Source organism: Mirounga leonina, unplaced genomic scaffold (genome assembly GCF_011800145.1).
Source record: "Mirounga leonina isolate KUSES-001 unplaced genomic scaffold, KU_Mleo_1.0 Mir_128, whole genome shotgun sequence".
Lineage (NCBI taxonomy): Eukaryota > Metazoa > Chordata > Mammalia > Carnivora > Phocidae > Mirounga > Mirounga leonina.
Window position 1 is genome coordinate 11449093 of NW_023270320.1, and position 23210 is coordinate 11472302.

General features: G+C 39.1%; 1 protein-coding gene across 1 annotated transcript in view; it reads right to left on the minus strand.

The window, feature by feature from the left end:
* NRG1 (neuregulin 1) overlaps positions 1-23210 on the minus strand; it is a 1093773-nt gene that overhangs the window by 164120 nt on the left and 906443 nt on the right. The window contains exon 2 of the mRNA XM_035004068.1: positions 6956-7133. Coding sequence (XP_034859959.1) covers positions 6956-7133 — 178 coding nt within the window. The remainder of the gene's footprint in view (positions 1-6955; positions 7134-23210) is intronic.

Genomic DNA, 23210 nt, shown 5'->3' on the forward strand with positions numbered 1-23210 from the left:
TGTTAAGCCCCCAATCTTAATTCTAAGGTTATCACAACAACAACCCAAGAATGCACAACACCTCAAGATTATAATAATTCCAAGAATACTCCTTTCTTACTTATGTAAATTGAGGAATAGTCCCTGATGGTATGTGAGTTCTTTCTTGACCCTGTGCTATTAATTTTTTAACTACTGAATTGGATCAAACTATAAGAAAGACGGTAATCAGCTTTATAGTTAATCTTAAAGGGATAATTTTTTAAATAAAAATTCTCCTAATAGAATTACACAGGGTTTCCTGGAATATTACTCCAAGTAATGCTAATAAATTTTATGCTTAAAAGAATAAGAAAAAAAATTTTTCTATGCTCAAATAAATATTGCCTTGAACAAAGTTAAATAGATTTCTTTACAACAGTACCTCTTAGTGGTTTTTATGCAAATATGTACTGTGAATTTCTAAGGCAGGCATCACATGTAGCTAAGATATCCTTTCAATAGAGAACACCCTTGGGAATTCTAAGACTGAACATCAATGCACTAAGATCAAGATTCAATTTAATCAAGATAAGCATAACAAATACATTCCAGTTCAAAAATCAGTAGCAGAAGTATAGGCTTGGAGAGACGTGCCTGGACAATAATATATACAGAAAAAAGGATTTCAATTAGCCATGTGTTTAACATGATTCTATTTTAAAGAACTACTAAAAAAAGAAACACTAAAAAAAGAAACTTATGCACTGTTTGGCCATATTAATATTAAAACAGCATAAATCAAACTGGATAAAAGTCTCAATACACTGCTCACAGGCTGGATCACATCTAGAATATTTAATTATGTTTTGAAGGGGCATCTGATGAAAAATATCAATAACTAGAGGACTTTAGAAGAAGTTGATCACAATTGAATAGGGCTTATAAATCTTATCACTAGAGAAGATTCTATTGAAGAAACAGAGGTCCTACTGGCAGGCCAACTATGAACAAGATAGGGGTAGCTTTTTAAACATATTTCATGGTTGTCATCTGGAAAAGAAAACTATTCAAGGAGGCTCTTGAAGACAGAATTATGTCCGACAGGAAAAAGAAGGCATATTTTGAGTGATAAGGAAGAGTTTTTGAACATTCAGAAATGGGGAGGGTGTCTTTCCCTTTGGAAAGATTCAAGTCTGGATAACCACCTGTCAAGAATATCTCTATGCAGAAAAAAGATTAAATTAGATCAGTGGTTTCAACTATTTTGAAAAAAAAAAAAAAAAACCTGTTTTAAAACAAAAGCTTAAATCAGAGCCTCATATTCAAAACTATCATAAAGAGACAAAGGTGTTCAGGTCAAGGTGGTTGCCAGCCCATTTTCAATTCAGTGGAAACTTAAGATTCTCCAGGGACACAGTGGGAAAACCACTGATCCAGATGATCATTGGGACCCCTGTGAACTCCAATGATACATTGAACTATGAGACCCTCTGATCCGTGGGCCCTAGAGTACAGGGTGGGAAGCAGGAAGAGAGAAGAAACAGACAAACCTTTCTTGAAAATTATACACTGCAATGATCTGGGGCTTTGGTAAGTATGGATACAACAGTTTTGTACTCTCTTCAACAGGCTACCATATGCTCTCCACAGGAAGGAAGTTAACTTGGAAAAAGTGTTGAATTCCCATCCAATCATAAAACGAATTTTTTGCTCTTTAATTGATGAGTTATCTAGAAATCTGGGAGAGGTTGATGTTTCAGTGGATTTTCATTTTCTAAAAGTATTAAAAGAGTTAACTCATGTAAAGTGTCTAAAACAATGCTTGGAATCCTATGAGCTCCCAATAAGTGTTAGCTATCATTACAATTACATTTTATATCCCTGCAATATTTAGATTTTTTTATAAGCACACATTACCTTTGGATTAAGAAAAACAAGACGATGTAAAAATAAATTAATACAGACTGATTTAAAGATGAAAGTTCTAAATATTAATTTCTCTTTTTGTATATCAAAATGCAAACTGTATTCTTTGAATAAGTGCTCAAGGATGGATTCAAAGTTCCAATAACGACTGTCTTCTTTGTCTTTTTTGGCTTGATTCTTCCACCGCCGTTTATGGGCCAAGACAACTTAAATGCATATAGGGAATATCTCCTTGGTTTATATAAATCCATTCCTCCAATCTCTAAGGAATCATATATGAACTCTGTGTCTGTGAGTGTGCTTGTGTGTGTGTGTGTGTGTGTGTGTGTTCAACACAACTTCAGATACTGTCAAATTGCCAATAACAAGAAGGATAAAGAGGAGGGAGAGGGTTTCATAAGCAACTCTCATACTATACAGAACCAGGCACTGCACCAAATGCCTCACATAAGGCATATGAAATAGGCACTGAGTATTCCCATTTATACCTAAGGAATTGGCGCTTTCCCTACATATAAAATTAGAATGACCTGCAAAAGCTGCTCAGCTGATGCAAGAAGGGAATGTGTGTGAACTTTTTCTAGAATAGAGTCAAAGGACCTGCAACAATGGACAACAGAAGAAAGAATTCCCTTTAAAATGTTTGCAGAAATTTGACAAGACCAATTAGATCCAATTTTAAACAAAATGAAAATAGGTGAGAGTGGAAATGAAGACTGAGACAGAACTATGGGCATCCAAAAGAGTGTGCCATACACAAACAATGGGAGGTCAGCCTTTCATAAGCTGATATTTAAATGAGGCCAATCTGACAGCCTCAAATATGAATCTGTCGCGTGCCATGATCTTTAACCAGTTTTCTTGCTCAAAATGATCCACCAGGAAGAGGAAGCAGAACAAAGGGATAAGCAGACACATAACACTGGGGCAGTTTCCATTTTTCTAAATTGGTTCCACACACTGCTTTGCCAAATACAACAAACACAGGCTCAGATATAAATTCAAAGTCATAGGAAGAACATGTAAGAATGTAGTTCAGGGGCAGAAGGGTGATAAGACTTTACAAAATAATAGAAATTGCTGATTGGAGTCTCTTTGCAACACTAAGGGATGACAAGGAAATTCTGGCTGCATGTATGATCTAGACTACGTGAAAAAGAAACCTAGACTAAGGATTGGAAAAGAGTCAACATTTTCCTTAAAATACAGAGAATCCCAAAGAAATCCTAAACTTCACACTGAAATTCACCTCTGCTTGGTTGATCAAAGCCTCTGATAAAGTTTAAGGTACCAAGTAACTGCTGCAAACCATTAAAGGTTTGAATATCTTAGTAAGGGAAAATTATGAATATGTAAATGAAACTGAAAAATGAGAATTTTTTTTATTAAAGACATTACCCTATGCCTGTATGTGTCCCCAGCCCTGTGTTGTGACTTTACTATACATAGCAAAATCACCAGTAGCTGTGAAAAGACAGGAGGCATAGAGTCAGACCTGTTTCAAATCCAAGCTTTGCTATTCATCAACATTAGATCTACAGCAAGAAACTGAATTTCCTTCATGCTCAGGGCATTCATTTTTTTAAAAAAAATGGGTATAACAATAATCGCATCCATTCTCTTATATTTATAGGACAAGTTGAAATAACAGGGGCACCTTGCAAATGTTAATTAAATTTAAAGGTTTGGTCCTTTAACCTTAAAAAAAAAAAGACAACAACACTAATGGCCCACTTTACACAGTGTCTTATTTTTGGAAGATCAAATATGTTAAAATGTTTTGCCAAGAGTAATTTATAGCCACATCAGCTGCATAAAACACCTTTTTGTTCCCATTTCATTCTTTCCAGCAAGGCTACTGTTTAAAAGAAGTGATTTCTGAATATTGGCCTTTCTGGTATAATGGGGTTTTATTAGTATGTAGACAGTTCTCTTAGCTGTCTGGACCTATGAAGCCAACATGAAAATGTTTTCCTGAATACTAATGATACTTTTATATGTCATCCAAGCCATGTAACAAATTACCTCTTTAGGTATATAGGAACTGTTCTCAAAACCATTTACTCCTTACTTATCCACCTTCATTTGTTTCTCCCCAGGCATTCTCAGACTGAATAATCCCAGTCTGAAGATGCTTTGTTCTGTTCCTTCAGCCTAGATAAACCTCTTCTCCCTCCCTGCTTTCTTGGCAGCCTCCTTCGTCCCTAATCGGGTCCCCTTCCCCATCTGTGCTAGCTTCTTGCTATGGCATCCCAGGACTACCACTACTGTAGCCCTGAAGACTGAGTATTCTAACTGTTCGCCATCTCTCTCCCCTCTAGACCACTCATCTCTGTGTACCCAGCATCTAGCCCAAGGTCTGACACACAGCAGCTTGTCCCATAAAGGGCAGAATTCCCTACCCATTCACCCACTGGCCTCTTTACTGTCCTATAAACAGAACTTGTTACTGACTCTAATTCTGCTCTTTCTCTCTCATGGCCTGGCCCACCCCACCCAGCCAGGCAGAGGGGATTCTCCCCCTTTAGCAGACTCCAATCCACCTCCCCATGGCTACTCACGAAGCTCTGTCTCTCCCTCTTCCCAAACTCACGGCACTTAGAATCAGTAACCTACAATTTAGCACTTGGCTTTATTGCATGTATGATACGCTAGATCATACATTAGGGATACCTCCCTGATTAAATCTTGACTTAAAGTAGAATTTACCTTAACATAAAAAATAATTTTCTAAAAGGTCACTATTTGCAAATGGATGGGCCACTTGAAAATCCTGAAGTACCCCCCAGCCCGAAGAGGGCTCTAGCACATGGCCTCTGGGACAACTATGTTTCAGATAAGGCTGAACTAGAGAATCCCTATACAATCTATGACCCCCTGGGGGCAGAGATAACACCCATGCTTCTCCCATTTCCCCACACTCGCAGCATAAAGCCTTCTGCGGGCACTTAAATATTACTGATATCATTTGACAGCCGTGTGGAAAGAAATGAGACATTCTCCTGCGTGTGAAGATAACTTAGTTCCTTACTAATGTGTCTAATTGATGAAAAACAAAACAGACACCAAACTCTATTCAATCCAGTATCTAAAAGTATTTTTTTTCTTGTTAAACTCCTCTATAAGCATCATAGTTCTTTTTTACAGTTCACTCACTCTACCTCCTCCCCCCCCATATGCAAACGTTATTAAACATGTATGCTTTCCATTTTTAAAAGAAGGAATAAGGTGTTAAGGAACCCAAGGAACAGATTTGTGTTCCAGCTTAGTTACTTACTAGTTGTGAGATTGAAGGCAAGGCAGAACGCTTTTTTGAATTTTAATTTCTTAATATGCAAAATTAGGCCCCATGTACAGTTCAACTTCCCTTACTACCTAGGGGAATGTTGTAATAAATAAATAAGATTGTGTAAAAAAAAAATGTCACTTTACAGTGTCATTTTTTGTATCTTTGAAGAACCACCTGCTGCAAAAGTAGTACTTTTCTCCCCACATCTTATTATAGTACTTCCAAGTCAAAAGATCTTGCCAACACAATCAGTAACAAGAACAAGCAGCGTAGTTAATAAAACCACGGAAACTAGGGGAAAAATTCAGTAATTATGGTTATTACAGTAATTAAACACGATGGGAAAATTAAGTTAAATTTCCATTATAATCACTTTGTTGTCTCTTGCGCTCGTGAGTGTGTGTCAACTTTTTAGTAGGTGGTCTATTAAGTCAAAGTACAGGAGGAGATTCTTTTGTTGTTGCTTCTGCTATCATCCCTGGGATTTCACTGGAATCCTCTGTGTGTGAGGAAAGAAAATGTAATCTCTGAGCCCGGAAGTACTATTATCCATGTCACATCGATGAAAAGATTATTGACAAGCAAAACTCTCACATACTTATCTCTTCCCTAATTTCAAAATGTAGTGTGATAATAGAAGAGGATTTCTTAAGTGAGGAAATATATAAAAATGAAGAGGATGGGAATAATAAAGGAGCCTCATTTTAGAGTAGGTGTAGACAACCCTGCAAGATGTTACGGGAATCACCTGGAGCCCTTCCAATTGTGGCCCTCCTCGAGGAAGGCAGGGGGATTTAGGATTCTTGCGAGCCGGGCGCGGGGGTGGCTCAGTTGGTTAAGCGACTGCCTTTGGCTCAGGTCATGATCCTGGAGTCCCTGGATCGAGTCCCGCATCGGGCTCCCTGCTCGGCAGGGAGTCTGCTTTGCCCTCTGACCCTACCCCCTCTCATGTGTTCTCTCTCTCAAATAAATAAATAAAATAAAATAAAAATCTTAAAAAAAAAAAAAGATTCTTGCGAGCCAAGATCACCTGATGTTTTAATGTGCTACAGTGGTGATGTAGTTTCACAAATCGCCAGTTAAAAAACATCTTATTGGGTATCGCTGGATGTAAACCCAGTTTGACTGGGTTTAGCTCTTCTATATCTTCTCAACAGAGACTGGAAGTACTTAAGTTGTGCATTAACCTGCAGAATACATTAAATACCTATATACCATTCTTTTTTTAAGCAAGACTGCTTAAAAGAGTATCTATTCTCTACTTAAATATTTATGGATTAAATGTTATAATACCTGAGATTTGCTTCAAAATAACTATTTGAAACTTCAAACTATTTGAAAATAGTTCAAATTCAAGTGGCTGCATTCTCTTCCCATAAATCTGGGCATTTCCTGGGCTTCGTTAAGTTGGGATGTTGATTGTGGAAAGCACTGGTGCTCTCAATAGCATTTGTCTTATTTTAAAGAAAGCCAATTTTAAGATGTAACATATTCCAATTACAGCAGTTATCACCAAAGCTTCTCCCTCCACGTCTCCAGTTCTCCCCCCATCCACTCTTTTCTTTCCTCATCCAGAAGCTGTAAGAATCAGAAACTTCAAACTCTTCCCTATATAATAAGACAATTTCTGGTCATCATATAATGAACAGCCTTTTCATTTATTATAGATCACAGCTTTTTTGGTAAGTGAATTCACGTTTTGGGGCTGTAGATCATTTTTATATTTTCTATCATTCTATGGCTAGACACTGCCTCTGCTATTAGATGCATTACACTTACCCTGGCTTTTTTTGTATCTTGATGTTTTGTGGCTTGTTCTTGCGGTTTAATTCATTCCCATTCTTGAACCATTTGAATTTGAGAGAGGAGTATTCGGAGCTGGTCTCACATCGAAGCACTAGTTTAGAGCCCGCGGCAGACTCCTGGCTTCTCATCTCTTTCAATCGGGGAGGCAAAGCTAAAAAAGGAAAGAGAAGGAAAAAAATTCGGATCATCTTTCAAAGAGAAATATATTAATTTTAGGTGAGCTTGATCAAGACACCATTCCCAAATGTTTTACTATCTGAGAGAGAGAGAGAGAGAGAAAATGAGTCAGCCAAAATGGATCTCACCTTGGAGATAAAATGCCCAAATGAAATATACTTGGGGGAGTGGGGGGAGGGGGCGGAGAACCTAGATTATAAAATATTCTAGATGGTTACTTCCTCAATCTTTACATTTTCTGATGCCATTAAAAATCCTGGATATTGGTCATTTCAAAGCCACAAAAAACCTATGCTAAAGGAGAATGTGCAACCAGGCCATCGTCATTATTATTATTGGTTTTAATTCCAGTATAGTTAACATACAATGTTCTAGTAGTTTCTATATTAGCAATATACAGGCCATTTTTTTTTTAAGATTTTATTTATTTATTTGACAGAGAGAGAGACACAGCAAGAGAGGGAACACAAGCAGGGGGAGCGGGAGAGGGAGAAGCAGGCTTCCCGCCGAGCAGGCAGCCCAACGCGGGGCTCAATCCCAGGACTCTGGGATCATGACCTGAGCCAGAGGCAGACGCTTAACGTCTGAGCCACCCAGGTGCCCCGCCATTATTTTTAAAGCAGGTTCAAATCTCAGATCACAAATTATCGGTACAGCAGGCATCATACCCATGTTTTTTTTGTTGGTTTTTTTGTTGTTGTTTGTTTTTTAAAGATTTTATTTATTTATTTGAGAGAGAGAGAGTGAGAGAGCACAAGAGGGGGGAGCGGGAGAGGGAGAAGCAGACTCCCCACTGAGCAGGGAGCCCGATGTGGGACTTGATCCCGGGACTCCAGGATCATGACCTGAGCCGAAGGCAGTCGCTTAACCAACTGAGCCACCCAGGCGCCCCATACCCATGTTTTAAATGGGGAAGTTTAATTTCAGAGATGGGTAAGTGACTGACTTGTCCATGGTTATGTTTCTGGAGGGTCAGAGTTAGACTATGCTATCACCAGAGGTGGTCCAAAGAACAAAGAGAATTCATCACTCTTAACAATGTTTCTTTCTTCAAGACAGAAATTCTTTGGTGACATCACTTTTTTATTGGACCTACAGCTGCTGTCCTACAGAGAATCAATGACCATTCCAGATGACTACTATGCTCATGTCAAATTGCCAGTTTGACTGGGTTTAGCTCTTCTATATCTTCTCAACAGAGACTGGAAGTACTTAAGTTGTGCATTAACCTGCAGAATACATTAAATACCTATATACCATTCTTTTTTTAAGCAAGACTGCTTAAAAGAGTATCTATTCTCTACTTAAATATTTATGGATTAAATGTTATAATACCTGAGATTTGCTTCAAAATAAAATGATGGAGGGGAATCGATAGGCATGAAAATGAAACAAATTTCCCAAGAAGTTAGTTGATCATTGCAGAAGTCAAGCAACAGGTACACACGGTGTTTGGTTATACGATTCAATATAGTATGCCTGGTTTTGTTATAATAAAAGTTTTTGAAAAAAAATAAAAGCATAATGAATGGACTTTACAGACAATAGTTCACTTAATAATCAACATCACAGAACTTGAGCTCTCAACAACTGTTTCCACTGAGTCTTAGAGAAGCCAACTACAAAGTCCACTTCTGCTTCCCATCCAGGTATTAACAGAAAATCCCAGAAAACAAACCCACGGCAAATAAGACCGCCCCCTCCCTGATCCAGGGCATAATTATTCACTGGGTTTGGTGACCAGGACTCCAAGGACAGCGATCAGAGCCAATGTTAGACACGAACAGGAAATGAAGTGCCTTTCCTACTCAGGGTCTGTTTGTTTTTCTACAATTCTGCCCTTACCATGTAAATCAAAAAAATGTCAGGAATAAGTATAGGAAGGCTCCTATAAATTATAGCAAAAACCACTTGAACGTTGTGATTTCTTAGCAGTGCTCCTAAAATTACACATCCCCTTTTTATTTATTTGGGGGCTAGGAGATGAGATGCCTGCTTCTCTAAGCAGGCACTTGAAGCAGAGACCCAATGGCAAAGTAGAAAACTCATTTCAGCTGTTCTTCGCCTTTGATACCTGATGATTTTGTCTGGTTCTTGTTTTCTGACAGCTTGAAAATAAGATTTACTTCTGAACAGATTTTATAGGAGTCTTCTTTTTAGGCTGGGGTTCATGAATCTCTGTTTTAGAGGTTTATTAAAAATAGACTAAATTCTCCTCTATCTGGAATAGTGTCTGTTCGGTCTCATGAATTCGTTACGATCATCTTTGATTTTGTTCAGTCCAGTGAAGGGTTTTAAAGAAACAAATCTGCTGGAGCTAAAAGGCACCAAAGAAACTGGCTTATGTGTATTAAGAAAAATAAATTGCCTCGTTATTTTACGGATAAACTAAAAGAACTAGTTTGATTTTTGTTGTTGTTTTCACTGAGTTTTACATTTAACTTGGCACACGACTCAAACTCTCAAGGTTTATTCCCTTGCCTCGAAGCAAAATGTTTTCACTGCAATATTTCAGAAATCCTTAACTCTCAATGAGCACCGTATCCCCTCACCCACCACTCCACACCATTGCTTATCAATACTGTCTCAAGAGAAATCTGCTAGACTTTGTATTCTTTGGTGTGAATAAACAATTTTTCACCAAATCATTTGCATCTTTTTCCTTTTCTCTCATTCCCTTTCTCTCTCCCACTTCTCCTTCCCCTCCTATATCTTTATCTATCTATGATTTATTTATTTAGAATCTGGATTTCAAACATGAGAAAACAGACAAATTCAAATGGAGGGATATCCTGCAAAACAACTGGTCTAGACTTTAGAAGTGCTGATGTCATGAATGATCACAGGAGACCGACCGTGAGAACTGATGGAGATGAAAGGAGATTGAAAGACCCGACAAATGCATGCAATGTGCAGCTATCACTGAATCCTGAATCACAGAAAACTCTCTGAAAGATAATACAGGGACTCGTGGGGAAATCTGAATCAAGGTATCGTATCAACATGAAATTTCTCAAGTGTGGTCACTGCATTGCGGTTACGCAGAAGGTCCTTGTACTTAGGTGATATCTGCTGCAGTATTTGGGGTGAAACGTCATGGTGTCTTACAATTAAATTTCAAACAATTCAAGCAAATAAGGGAACACATGCATACATACGCACATAAATACACACACAGAGAAAGAAAAAAAGAATCTTGGTTTCTTTCTGTTTTCTTGCCTTTTTCATCTGCTCTTGCTGCAGTTCAACAAGAGGCTCGGGATTTCATTTAAAATCTTGGTCAAGTTTGCAGTCATGCAGGGGATTCTTGGGAATATTTGAGTTTTAATTTACAAATATATCTCCTCAAACTATAGCTTCCATTTAAATTCTGTGAGTAGGAGGGCACTGAAATCCTCATATGGTTCAACCTCATATCCATGACTTTGGGGCTCCAATCCTCCAAGGTCCTTTGGTGGGAGGAAAACAATCACTCATCTGGCATGTCAATGTTTATTCTTTTCTCTGACATTTCATGTGCACCTCTCTTGTCTTTAAGAGATGATCTGTAATGTAGCTCTGCGGAGACCTTCAGATATAAGGTCTATTCTTAGTTAGAGCATCCATTCCTGAAGCTGACTCCGTGTATAAACATTTCTTCATGTTTGGGCTTCTGGTATATCTTTATTGACAAGCCTGAGTTCCTCCCTCTTGCACACAGTTCCAAGTCCATCAGAAGCGCGGAAGTTCCCAGCTACTCTAACTTTGCAACCCTGAAAGTTCCCTTGGAAAAACGTCCCTGCTGTATCCTTCAGGGTTAACCATCCACGACGTGAGGATACCCCACTTTTCAGAGAAAAGCTCTTTCAAGGAGTTAACTTAAAATCCTCCAGACCATAAATGGAGAAACAAATATGTACACCACCAACAGAACCACACAACTGTGTCCTTGATCCGTGATATTCTTTGTCAATCAGTGGAACCTTCCACAGAAGTACCATACAAACTTCCTCACTCATTCTTGGTGGAGCCCAGATTCAAGTATCCTGGAGACTTGGCAACAACCTAAATTCTTCTCTGTCTCTTCACATAACCACACTAATGGAAGAGCCCTGGCTATTTCAAATTCTCCACAAAAATGCAAACATATTAATATTGAGCACCTGTGATTTGTGCAGTTTTTCTCATCTATCCCTAATGAGATAGCTGAAGAAATTTTATTTTATTAGATTATAAAATAATAACTATATTTTAATGGAAAACATTTTAATATATATGTTTCCTAGTCAATGGTTTGTTCACATGAAATAATCTCATTTATTTCATTAACAAAAATCTACTCCACCGAGTACTTTCTAATACTCAGATATAACTTCATAAGGCCAGGGGTCATTCCTAAACTTGGGGGGGGGAGGGGCAATGTCTTTTAACTAAGTACTTGGATTTTAAAACTGCAAAAAAATTTTTATTTGCCCTTTAGTCCCTGGCTAAGAGTAAATGGTCTGTTATTTTAAAAATTGCTTTAAGGCATGAGGTCCCTGGGTGGCTCAGACAGTTAAGCGTCTGCCTTCGGCTCAGGTCATGATCCCTGTGTCCTGGGATCAAGCCCCACGTCGGGCTCCCAGCTCAGCAGGGAGCCTGCTTCTCCTTCTCCCTCTGCCCCTCTCCCTACTTGTGCTCTCTCTCTCTCTCTCTCAAAGGAATAAAATCTTTTTAAAAAAATTGCTTTAAGGCAAATGATGCTAAGTTAATGCTTTGAATGCAGTAAGTGTTCTGAGAATCTAGGACGTGATTTAACCGTATCTAGTCTGCCACCATCCACAATTTCACTTTCGGTATGTTTCTGGAGAGAAGAGAGTTGCACACCCTGGAACAATGTAATGATAGAGCAAGTTGTAGGCAGTCTTTGCCAAAATCGATTTCGAACTTGCTTGACATTAATATGAATGTATCTACACCCTTAGAAATGTATCAACAGAGACAGACAGTAAAGTGCAAAAAAGAGCAGCCTCTAAAAAAGAGAAACTCCAAAACCCTCAGAGCAATGCCACACGCTTTACAGGCATTTCTTTTTTACTGGCTTGAAGTGTTTTAAAGCCTTTTAAAAGATCACAAACACACTCTTCTGACTCTAACTCAGTACAAGCAGGTGTACTAGGTACATTTAAAAAGTCTATTTTTGCACTTCTACGTTTCTTTTCTTTTTTTTTTTCCCCTTAAGACTTTATTTATTTATTTAGAGATGGGGACGGGGAGGGGCAGGAAAGGGAGAGAGAATCCCAAGCAGCCTCCCCGCTGAGTGCAGAGTCCCACACGGGACTTGATCCCACGACCCTGAGCTCATGACCTGAGTCGAAACCAAGAGTCGGACGCTTAACCCACTGAGCCACCCGTGCTCCCCTAAACTTCTGTGTTTCTTATTTGATAATGTCACACAGCGCAGAAAACAAATTGTGGCAGTAATCACCAAATCTTTATTTTACATTCTGACCACACAAAAACTTAAGGCAATATGTTCATTTATTCCAACGATTTGATGTGTGAATAAATATTTGTGCTCCAGGTGAAATAAATGTGTAAAAAGAACTATTCATCAAAGCGATCCTCCTGTTTTAATCGCCTACTGTGCACGTGTTTCAAATCTATTCAGTGTGGCTACTTCGAATGTTGTACTGTATTGTTAAGAACAGGAAACAAATTTCAGCATGTGTATGGAACCAAGATATGCTGACAGCGTGTGACACTAGATAAGTTGTTGTTTCTCTTCTGTGAAGGATCTGACGATGCAGAGCTAGCTCCTATCATAACTCTCCATGTTGGACTAGTTCATCTGAAGAGCTTCACCACACTGAACAAATTAAACAGGAAACCTGCAAAATATTATCAAACACCAGTGAGTTTGCAGCTGTGATCCCAGAGAAATCTTCCCCTCCGCACAACCTCTTAAAAGCCTGACATCACACATGTGCAGATCGAGTGGTGAAAATTGGTTGTTTGTTAATGAAAGCCACACGAATATCATCAATCAGTCCTCTAAAGTAGAAGGATCCCTTTTCTGTAGTCCTGTTAGAGGTAAATGAATTACTGAAGAAAGCCTCCAAAATTCCTTTCCTGATCATATTTCTCCCTCATTGGACCATCTTCTGGAGAAGATTATGGTCAGGCACAAAGTGGATAAAGTTTATGCTTTGCCAGCTGTTTTTCTGAGCTGTGCTCACTGGCTTAAGTTTAAAAGGGACAATGCATCTTAACAGGTAGCATTTTGTAAATATAGCTGTGTAAAAGGCAGCAAATTCTGGCGGCAACCGTATTTCAGAATGCTCCTTGGATTACCACCCCGGCTACTGATGCACGCAGTGGTCTGAAGTCATGGTAAGAACAACCCAACAAGGTCACTATTTGTTGCCACATGAGGGGTCTCAGTGTTCACACTGGCCCATGCTCCTGCTGAATCATCCTTCGGATAGACAGTTCCTGACTCCGCTTAACTAGAGTCCCCCATGAACTAAAATGGGCCTGCTCTTTGTCCCTGTGTATTCAGCAAAGATATTTGGAGGATGAGATCAAACATGTGGGTGCCTTCATGTGAGAGAAAGTACTATAAAATTCAAGGTTTTATTATAAAGTATTCTCAAGCTGACGCCGTATCATCGGCAGCAAACCAAACCTAACCAGAAAACACACTAGGAATATGCCTCAAAGTATGGTTAAGATAGCTGAACTCCAGAAATACCATTTTAGCAGGTCAGTGTCCAATTTCTTATATGGTGCAAGGATGTGCATGCACACTACTGAATACCTTTATGAGCATACCGAATAATCCTCGTAACATATGCATGGAACATGTCATTACACAACATAAAACAATAAAATTGGGAGCAACATTTCAACATCTGATTTCTCATATTCACAATGGTGGTGTCTCTGCAGCCAAAGTTGGCTTCTTCCTGCTGTTAATTTTGATTGCCTAAACACATCAGTTTCTGTTGGAGGGTCTTTTATATGTGGATGGGCTCAAAGTTTCACTTCTCACAGTTAACTGTTACAAGTTGAATGAAACAGTATGATTCTTTTAAATGCTCTATTTGAGGGTATGAGCTACAATCAGCCCCATCAAAAGGTAGGCATATTTTAAGACCCCAGAGAATAATAATCACATTGTATATCTGAATACCATACCCAACAGGCAGCATTGAAAAAAAGCACATGTAAAGAAAGAGGAATTTATCATTTAAGGAATTTATCCCTACCAAATCAAAGGAGGTGTAAGAATAGTTATTAGTAGGTGGTCACAGTCCCTATTTGAAGGATTAGGCTATTGGTGGGGGTGGTAGTAGTGATGTGTGTGTGTGTCCATTCTGTTTAGCACTATATTCAAGCATCCAAATGTCTAAATTTATTAGATGCAAGATACATAGGATCTTAGGGTCCTCACAAAGCAGAACCTCAAGTGTTTGCTGAAAGAGTAAGTAGAACAAAGAATCTAGACGATACTGAGAAAGTAGAGACCCAGGTCCAAAAGTTATTCCAGAGGCCATGCCTACCTTCTCAAAAGACTTATTATTATTTGGAACAGAAGGGCCCCATGACATTATTTTTTGTTTTCATGCATTCCACCAGCTTTGGACTCTTTATACTCTCTGCCATATGATGCCAGAGAAAAAGAAATGTTAAATATAACTGGAAAATTGTCAAAGAAGTAGTAGTCTCTACTTGGGAATTTTCATATTCTCCTCTATTTCTCTTCTCTGGTCACCACTGTTTGAGAGTTCTCTGCTCGAACCCAGCCTCAGTGAGGATGTCGGTCATTGCGACCATGGCCCTTCCTGTGCTACTCAGGGTCCTATACAGGAGTCTCCCCAGAGGCCAGATGTTCGCCCACTCCAGCAAGAGTAGCTCACACATTGAAATATTATCTCCTCCACCTTCAGATCACAGCTGATCATCTTCGTTGATTGACCCCAGTCCACAAGGTGTAAGTTTGCTCCCTTAACTAGTAAGTGTGCTCTTTTTTTTCAGTCAACACATATCCCCACGTTTACCATTTCTCTGCAACAGTTTTTGCAAGTGGGTAATTATTTCATTTTACAAGTGAGGATATTGGGGGGAGGGGTTTATACTGGAACTTGAACTTGCTTGATGTCACAAGGCTAACGAGCCGCACACCAGGATTTGAACCCAGGACTTTCCTCTAAAGCAAGGGGTGCTTCTGTGTAGCTTGAGGTGAAAGCAGGAAAAGGGGAGGAGGACAGTAGACTCAAAATGGGGCAGATTATTCCATTCCATGGCCACTGTGGTTAATTTTCTGTTTCTCATAATAAGCTATATAAACCAGATCACCTCTCCACGTATGTCTGTGAGAGATTTACAACACTGCAAAATTCTACGGGGGGAAATAAGTACAGATTTATTAGGTAAGAGAATTTTTCTGCCTGAAAATTGATACTACGTTTGTTGAAATTAGCAATCTTCCTCTTCTCTACGGTTCTATAGTTCTGTGCCCAGTATTCTGTAAGTTGAGGGCCAAAGATAAAATTGCAAAACTACCATAAGAGTGTTCCCAAAGTCTGAAATGAAGTTAAAATAAGGACCTCTTAGTACTTTCAACATTAACTGCTTTAGAACAGTAACAGCTAACACTTACTGAGTACCTAACGTGCCAGACACTGTTTCAAGAACTTTATGTCCACTCTTCTTAAGTTTTATAACCATTCCAGGAGATATGTATTACTGTCGTTATTCCCAATTTACAGATGAGGAGACAGAAACAGAGAGGTAAAGCCACCTCCTACAGTCGCACGGCTGGTAATATTGTGGCACCGTATCTGGACCCTGGAAGTCTGACTCTAGAGCTCCTGCTCTTAACTAATAGGCAATAAACAATTGTTTGCTACGTTGGATAGGCTCATAGGTCAAATGTCAAATTTACTATATTGATATCTTTTTTCTTTAAGATTTTATTTGACAGAGAGAGACACAGCGAGAGAGGGAACACAAGCAGGGGGAGAGGGAGAGGGAGAAGCTGGCTTCCCGCAGAGCAGGGAGCCCGATGCGGGGCTCGATCCCAGGACCCTGGGACCATGACCCGAGCCGAAGGCAGACGCTTAACGGCTGAGCCACCCAGCTGCCCCTTCTATATTGATATCTTAATAGTACCCATAGTTTCCTGATTAAATCTGGGATACACTACGTGACAGACTGTTTCTGTACATATTCCCAGGACATAAAAGTCTGAGAGAGAAAGGAGATATGAAAATGGCTGGATTTTCTTTTTTTTAAAAAGATTTTATTTATTTATTTGAGACAGAGAGAATGAGAGACAGAGAGCATGAGAGGGAGGAGGGTCAGAGGGAGAAGCAGACTCCCTGCTGAGCAGGGAGCCCGATGCGGGACTCGATCCAGGGACTCGATCCAGGGACTCGATCCAGGGACTCCAGGATCATGACCTGAGCCGAAGGCAGTCGCTTAACCAACTGAGCCACCCAGGCGCCCCGAAAATGGCTGGATTTTCTAAGCTACTTTGATGATTTATAGGGAAATCAAACAAGACAGAACACTTGAAATTGGTATACGAAAACAGTGTTTTTGAACCGTGTGACTATCTGTCATCTGCCAAATGCCACGCTCTGTCTTGCTCCCAGGTTCACTGAAACTCAATAGCCCCTGTGTGAGCATACAGCAACAACAGGGTCTTCACAGATTAACGTCGTCCTTCCAAGGTGTAAAGGCAATGCACCGTGACAACGGATGCTGGAGGAAATCACAGCATAGCTTAAGGTGGCTTAAGGCAAGTGTTTGACAGGGCTGCCTAATTAATGCTGTCCCCACAGCTGCCCCCAATTATAGGCTCATCTCACTCAGGGAGAGAACCTAGAAGATGACCCACCAGCTTCACTTAAGGCCATCCGTATACAGGGTTGAAATGAATCCATTTCAGTTTGGCCTAACGGATATGTAGCAACTTTCATTTGACCTAAGTTTATACATTTGATCTTTTCTGTTGTCAAAAAGCAGGGCTTTTTCCTTCATCTGTTGCACAAATCTGCCATATACCTCCAATACGTCACTTAAAAACGGAGAAATGGAGAAATGTCTAATTACTGCAAATTTGATATTATATTTATTTATTTTCTTATTGGAACGAGGCTTTTCTCTTCTGGTGTGTTTATTGCTTAAGTAAATTTAGTGCATTAGCATGGCCTTGATCCGTTAATATTTATCTTCATAACCATGATTTCCTTGTTCAAATTGAATTACAATCATTTAATTAACTGATATCACTAAAATTCTCTTTTTTTTTTATTTGAAAGAAGGAAATTATATAGATAGACGTTCTAAACTGGATAAAATTCCCAGGTCAGATGAGTTAGCCCTTGATTATAATTAATTTTAAACAGTGACAACTACGTGAAGACTTTTAAGCATGGCATAAAACATATGCATAAAACCTAAATCATCACTTGTGAGCAAAGCCCTTCACTAATCTACCAATGATGATAGTACCTCATGATCTAGTTTTCACATGGCCATTTCAAATTCATTCCTTCTGTGAAGAAGAAGAAAAAAATTTTAGCAGCGCTAACCATAAAATAAATGCATCCTTTCAGGACGTCTAAAATCTATTCCTTTGTTATTTAGGCAGGTCAGCTTTCCTGGCAACCACACGTTTCTGACTTCTCCTTTTTATTCACAGATAACTTATTAAACTGGATGACACTGGAAGGTACATGCCAGGATTGAAAGGAGCCTTCTTGACTCACTGAGGCCCACCAGATCAAAGTTAAATTTCTCTCCACTCTGTTTACTACAGTTTTAAATAACCAGCCTTGCATCCCTTCTTAAGTAGAGCCTAAGTCTGACTTTCTGAGAATCTTTAAAGCTTGGGTCGCTCTTTGCATTTTTAAGCAGGTCCACAGACAACCTAACAATTGAATCCTTATCATTTTGCTTCTTCTACCCCACAGGAAAGACCAGGGAAGGCGATTTTCTTATCTTTAGGTTCCCAGGGTCATGAATTTGGTGAAGAGGTAGAAAATGACCAGAGTCAAATTAAACAGACTGTTCGTAGTAAGAAAACCTGGGCTCCATCACTGATCATCTAAAACAATCTAATTTTGTCACCTATCTCACGGGCTCCAAGGCTGGGACCCTTTCCTGTACAGAACTCACAAGTCGAACTGTAAGATTAGAGCCAAAGTAGTCTGGTTTCAGAAAACACACACACACACACACACACACACACACACTCTCTCTCTCTCTCTCTCTCTCTCTCTCTCTAAGGAAGACTTAAAATTCATAGCTTCCCTTATTTTACATAAAAAACAAAAGCATTAAAGCATTTTTTTGAAAATAAAAGTGAGCTGCTTCCCACACATTCTGAGATAATCCTTTGGTGCCTAAATTGCAATCACATTTTCCCAGCACTGAGATTCACAAACATTACACAAAAGAAACGTAAACGAAGCTTACTTAGCATGTCAACATGTAGCTTTCCTTTCCTCCATAGGGACTGGCACGCCACTAGAAATACCTTTCCTTTTGTTTGTTTTTCTTTAGAAAGATGTTTAATTAGATTCTCTGCTAATAGTTCCTAGTCCCTGAATTTAAATCCCTAACTCCGTGCAAAACGTCCTGCACTTCTCTCTCTAGCTTTCGAGAATCTTTATTAACGATAAGAATGAGCAGTCAGCAAACCTGGGGTCCAGCGCTTGTTTGGTCTGTGGGATTAGGGAGTCACATAATTACTCCGAACCTCAATAATCTTGTGCATAAAAGCGGGGGTGGGGGAGCAGCCTCGGCCTTATCTATTTCACACAGTTGTGAAAATCTAATTAAAAAATGATAGCGAAAACATCTCGCATCTTGAAAAAAATGAGTTATCATGAATAGTGCCAATCGGACCGCTATTATCTAGAAATCGTCTGAAAAGTTAGCAAATATTAGGTCCTATAAATGCAGAAGGCACAACATTACATAATTAACATTTAAAAACTGCATATAGCTTTGGTCATTCCTCAAGACCCACCCTCCCCCCCTCAAAAAAAGGCAGCTGGAAGCCATCAAGAGGGGTCACTGAAATGTTCAAAGGGAAGGGCTGCCAGTGTATAGAAATAGACTAAACATCATAGAATCCTCAAGAATGATAGAGGAAGGCCAAGGGAGGAAAGCCATGGGTCCTTAAAGTCATCAAAATTTTATATTCATAGAACCCTCGAAGCATGAAGCAAGTCATTTTAGGATAGAAAAAGGAAATGAACCTTTTTTTTTGCACAATAAGAAGTATGATTTGGAAAATGCTTATTCTGGGAGTCTGTGTAGGGAAAAGGACTCAAGAAGCAGCACGTAGGAGGAAAAGGTTGGCTTTGTAGTCGGGCAGCTCAGCTTCCAACTCCAACCTGACAGTTCCCCGGCCCTAGGTGGGACCCAGCCCCTCAACTACAAGGCAGGTTTGCCTCACACAGGATGGAGGGAGAGACCCAGGGCACCACACTATGCACTTTGAACAGGACAGATTCGTAAGGAATTAATTACATTCATGGATGGAACTAAAAGAGAGAGAACTCATGGTTAGGTTATTAAAGCTGTCTTCATAGAACACAACTTTCACCATCTGTGACCTACTCTGGGCAGAGTCTGAGGGCATTCCTTGTACACCTAGCATTTAGCCTACTGTTTACAAAGCACTTCCATACATGATCTCATCTCAGCATGAAAAGGGGTACTCAAGATGGTGAAATGTGAATAAGGCTGGTAGTTACGCAATAGTATTATATTAATGTTAATTTTTAGTTTTGATCAATATACCAAGGGAATGCGACACTGGATGAGGGGCATATGGGAACTCTGTCCAATCTTTGCAACTCCTCCATATAGCTAAATTATGCCCCCCCCAACACACTGCAGATGGCTTGCCCAATTTATATATTTTTTGAATAATAAGTTAAGTGTCCCTCTTCTGTATTCCCATAAAGCCATTACTATTCCTTTTAATACAATGCACTTTATAGGTGTTTGTTTCACCAGGGAGACAGAAGGCTCCTTTAAGGCAGGGGCTTTTTTTTTTCTTTAATTCATCTGTTATCCTAGTAACCAGAATAGTGTTCAATAGTATTTGCTGAATAGATAAAGAAATAAAGTAAATCTGTGATTCAAATACTCCATATCAAATGAGCCCCTAGTTTCTCTCTAATACACAAGATTTATGTAAAAACACTGGCTTTATCAAGGTTATCACCACCTTTCTTACTCATATTATATTAACCAATTATATGGTCTCTTTTCAACCAAACACATTAGAATTATTGTGTATTGAATACCTTCTTCTGGAATACAGATAATATCCAGATCCTGGTTCATTCTTATAGATAACTGGCTTTATCCTCTTAGATACTTCTTGATTCCCATTTGTGCAACAAATGTTAGTGTGTCTATTAAATAGGTACCACTGTTTTAAGTGGTACAGACCTGAATAAGAAAAACAAGATCACTACCCCGCCGGAGCTTACAGCCTGGGGTGGGGGGCAGGAAGAGGAAGAACCTATTAACCAATTAGGTGGTAGCATGATCTGTGAAATAAATTCTTTATCTTTGCAATCTAAGAAGGCTAAAAATTGCTGAGGTAGCTATATCGTTTCCACTCAGTCATGCAATATATAGCCTTTTCTATTCAAATTAAGATTCTGAGAACTGATCGCTAAATCTATATACAACAAACTGGTATTAATCAGCCAAACATTGCTCAAAGGGTAAAATGGCATTTTGAAAACTTATATCCATCTGTTACAGATTACTTTCCTTATTAAAACAACTATCTACTAGGTAGGCTTTCTCCGCATAAATCATATTCGCAATACTTCATTATACCATGTTATATACTCTTACCACTTTAGTACTAAATATAAGTCATGAAGTAGCTGGTGAAAAGCCTGAGTCAGACAGACCTAAATTCAAATCCTACTCTGCCATATGCTGGTTGTGCAACCTTTGGTAAATTAGCAAAATTCTCTAGGCCTCAGTCTCCTAAAATGTAAAATGAGATTAAATAGGGCTTCACAGGGCTGTGAAAAGGATGGAACAAGATGATGCAATAATGTACTTAGCAGTCTGTGTGTGTCACACGGCAAGTGCAACAATATGGGTGCTATTCTTATTAAATCATTATTTAGGTCCTTGTTTAGTTGTAGCAATTTATTAAGCTCTCTAAATTAACATAAAGTTTTTAAAATTACTGCCCACTTAGAGCTGAGACCAAGGAAAGCAAATTCATTCCTGTCCTGGGCAAAATAATGACTTCCAAAGATGTCTCCATTCTATTCCCTAGGACCTATGAGTATGTTGCCTTTCATGGCCAAAGGGACTTTGCAAGTGGGATTGAGGTAAGAACCTTGAAATGGGAGATTATGGTGTATTATCCAGTGCACCCAACATAATCATGTGAATCCTTAACAGCAGGTAATTTTTCCCTGCTGTAGTCAAAGAATGGCCAGGGATGGAATGTTGCTGGCTTTAAAGTCAGAAGCTCCCCTCCCTCCCATCCAAAGAATGTAGACAGCCTCTGGAAGTTGGAAAAGCCAAGGAAATGGATTCCCTTCTGGAGCCTCCAGAAGGGAATGCAGCCCTGCCAACACCACAACTTTAGCCCAGTGCGACCTGTCTCCGAATTCTACCCCATAGAACTCTTAAGATAATAAATGTGTGTTGTTTTAAGCCTCTACATTCATGGTAATTAGCTATAGCAGCAGTAGAAAACTATTACAGTCCCCAAAGAGAAATCGTGTTAATTTTCCAATATTAAAAACTGTGGAACTCTCTATCTTATGAAATGGTATATAATTTACAAAAGTAGGTACACCAGGGTGGGTAGAGCCCAGTTATGCACCATTTTGCCCTTAATATTCTCCTATTCAGGGTCCAAAAGAAAGCTCCACATCAAAGGAATCAGAGACCCCAAGGCACAGAGATTGAAACAGAGACTAAAAACCATCAGGAGTTCAAGAACTCAAGTTCAGCCCCAGAGGCTGACTCCAGCCAGTGGTGGCCCCATCAACCATTCTCTCTCTCTGGCCTCTGTTCCCTGTTCATAAAATGAAGAGGTTGGGTCATTTTGCAGTACTATTAAGCTCCAAAGTGAGTCAGGGAGGTCCTTTTTTCTCCTTTTTGTACACTGTGTTTTAAGAATTTATAAGCAGAGCGTCATTGACCAAATTTTTAGATTTAAACATGTTTTATGATTACTAGCATCCCAATGACAATAGCATACAAAAACAGAGAAGACAGGCCTTTTACACAATTTTCCAAGGCTTTCAAAAACCCAAATCTAAAAATTGGAAGAAATGTGCTTAAATCTGACAGTTAAGGTAACAAAATAAAAATTTCTCCTGACTTCACTATTTAAGTAGCAATAGTTTTCTTCTTGATTTCTATGCAATGATTCTATGTAATCATTTAGGCATTTTAATGAATAAAAATTTAAACAAAATCCTCAAAATAAGACTTTAGGGATTAACATCACATTCACTTCGGGGTTGATGTCTGATGAAATCCGTTACTTGGAAATCATGTATCTTAGTTCAAGACCCAATTTCTGTTTCTAAAGAAAGCTATTTCTTGCATAACTTTGGTATACCTCAAATATCTTAGATAACACCAGGGCAAATCGTGGGATGGGACAAAAAACACGCAGCAAACCTATCTATAAAAGGGGAAAGATCACCCTGAAACAAGTTTTAAGTTACAGAAATATGACTCTTAAGAACCTAACCTAGATCAAGCTTCTAGACGGGTCATGAAGGCTATTCCTAAGTAACTGTATTATCAGCATTTTCTGCAATAAATCCATCAGCAATGCAGTGGATCTCTCTGATTTAATCATTAGAAAGTAGCTGTGAGGACTCAAACTTTAAGAATATTACCAAGATGGAAACCTAAACAAATAAATAAACAGAGGAAGCAAAATTTCTATAGTGGTTCCGCTATAGCATGTGTTAATGTAATAAGGAGCTCCTAACCATTCTACACTGTTGGTGGGAATGCAAGCTGGTGCAGCCACTCTGGAAAACAGTATGGAGGTTCC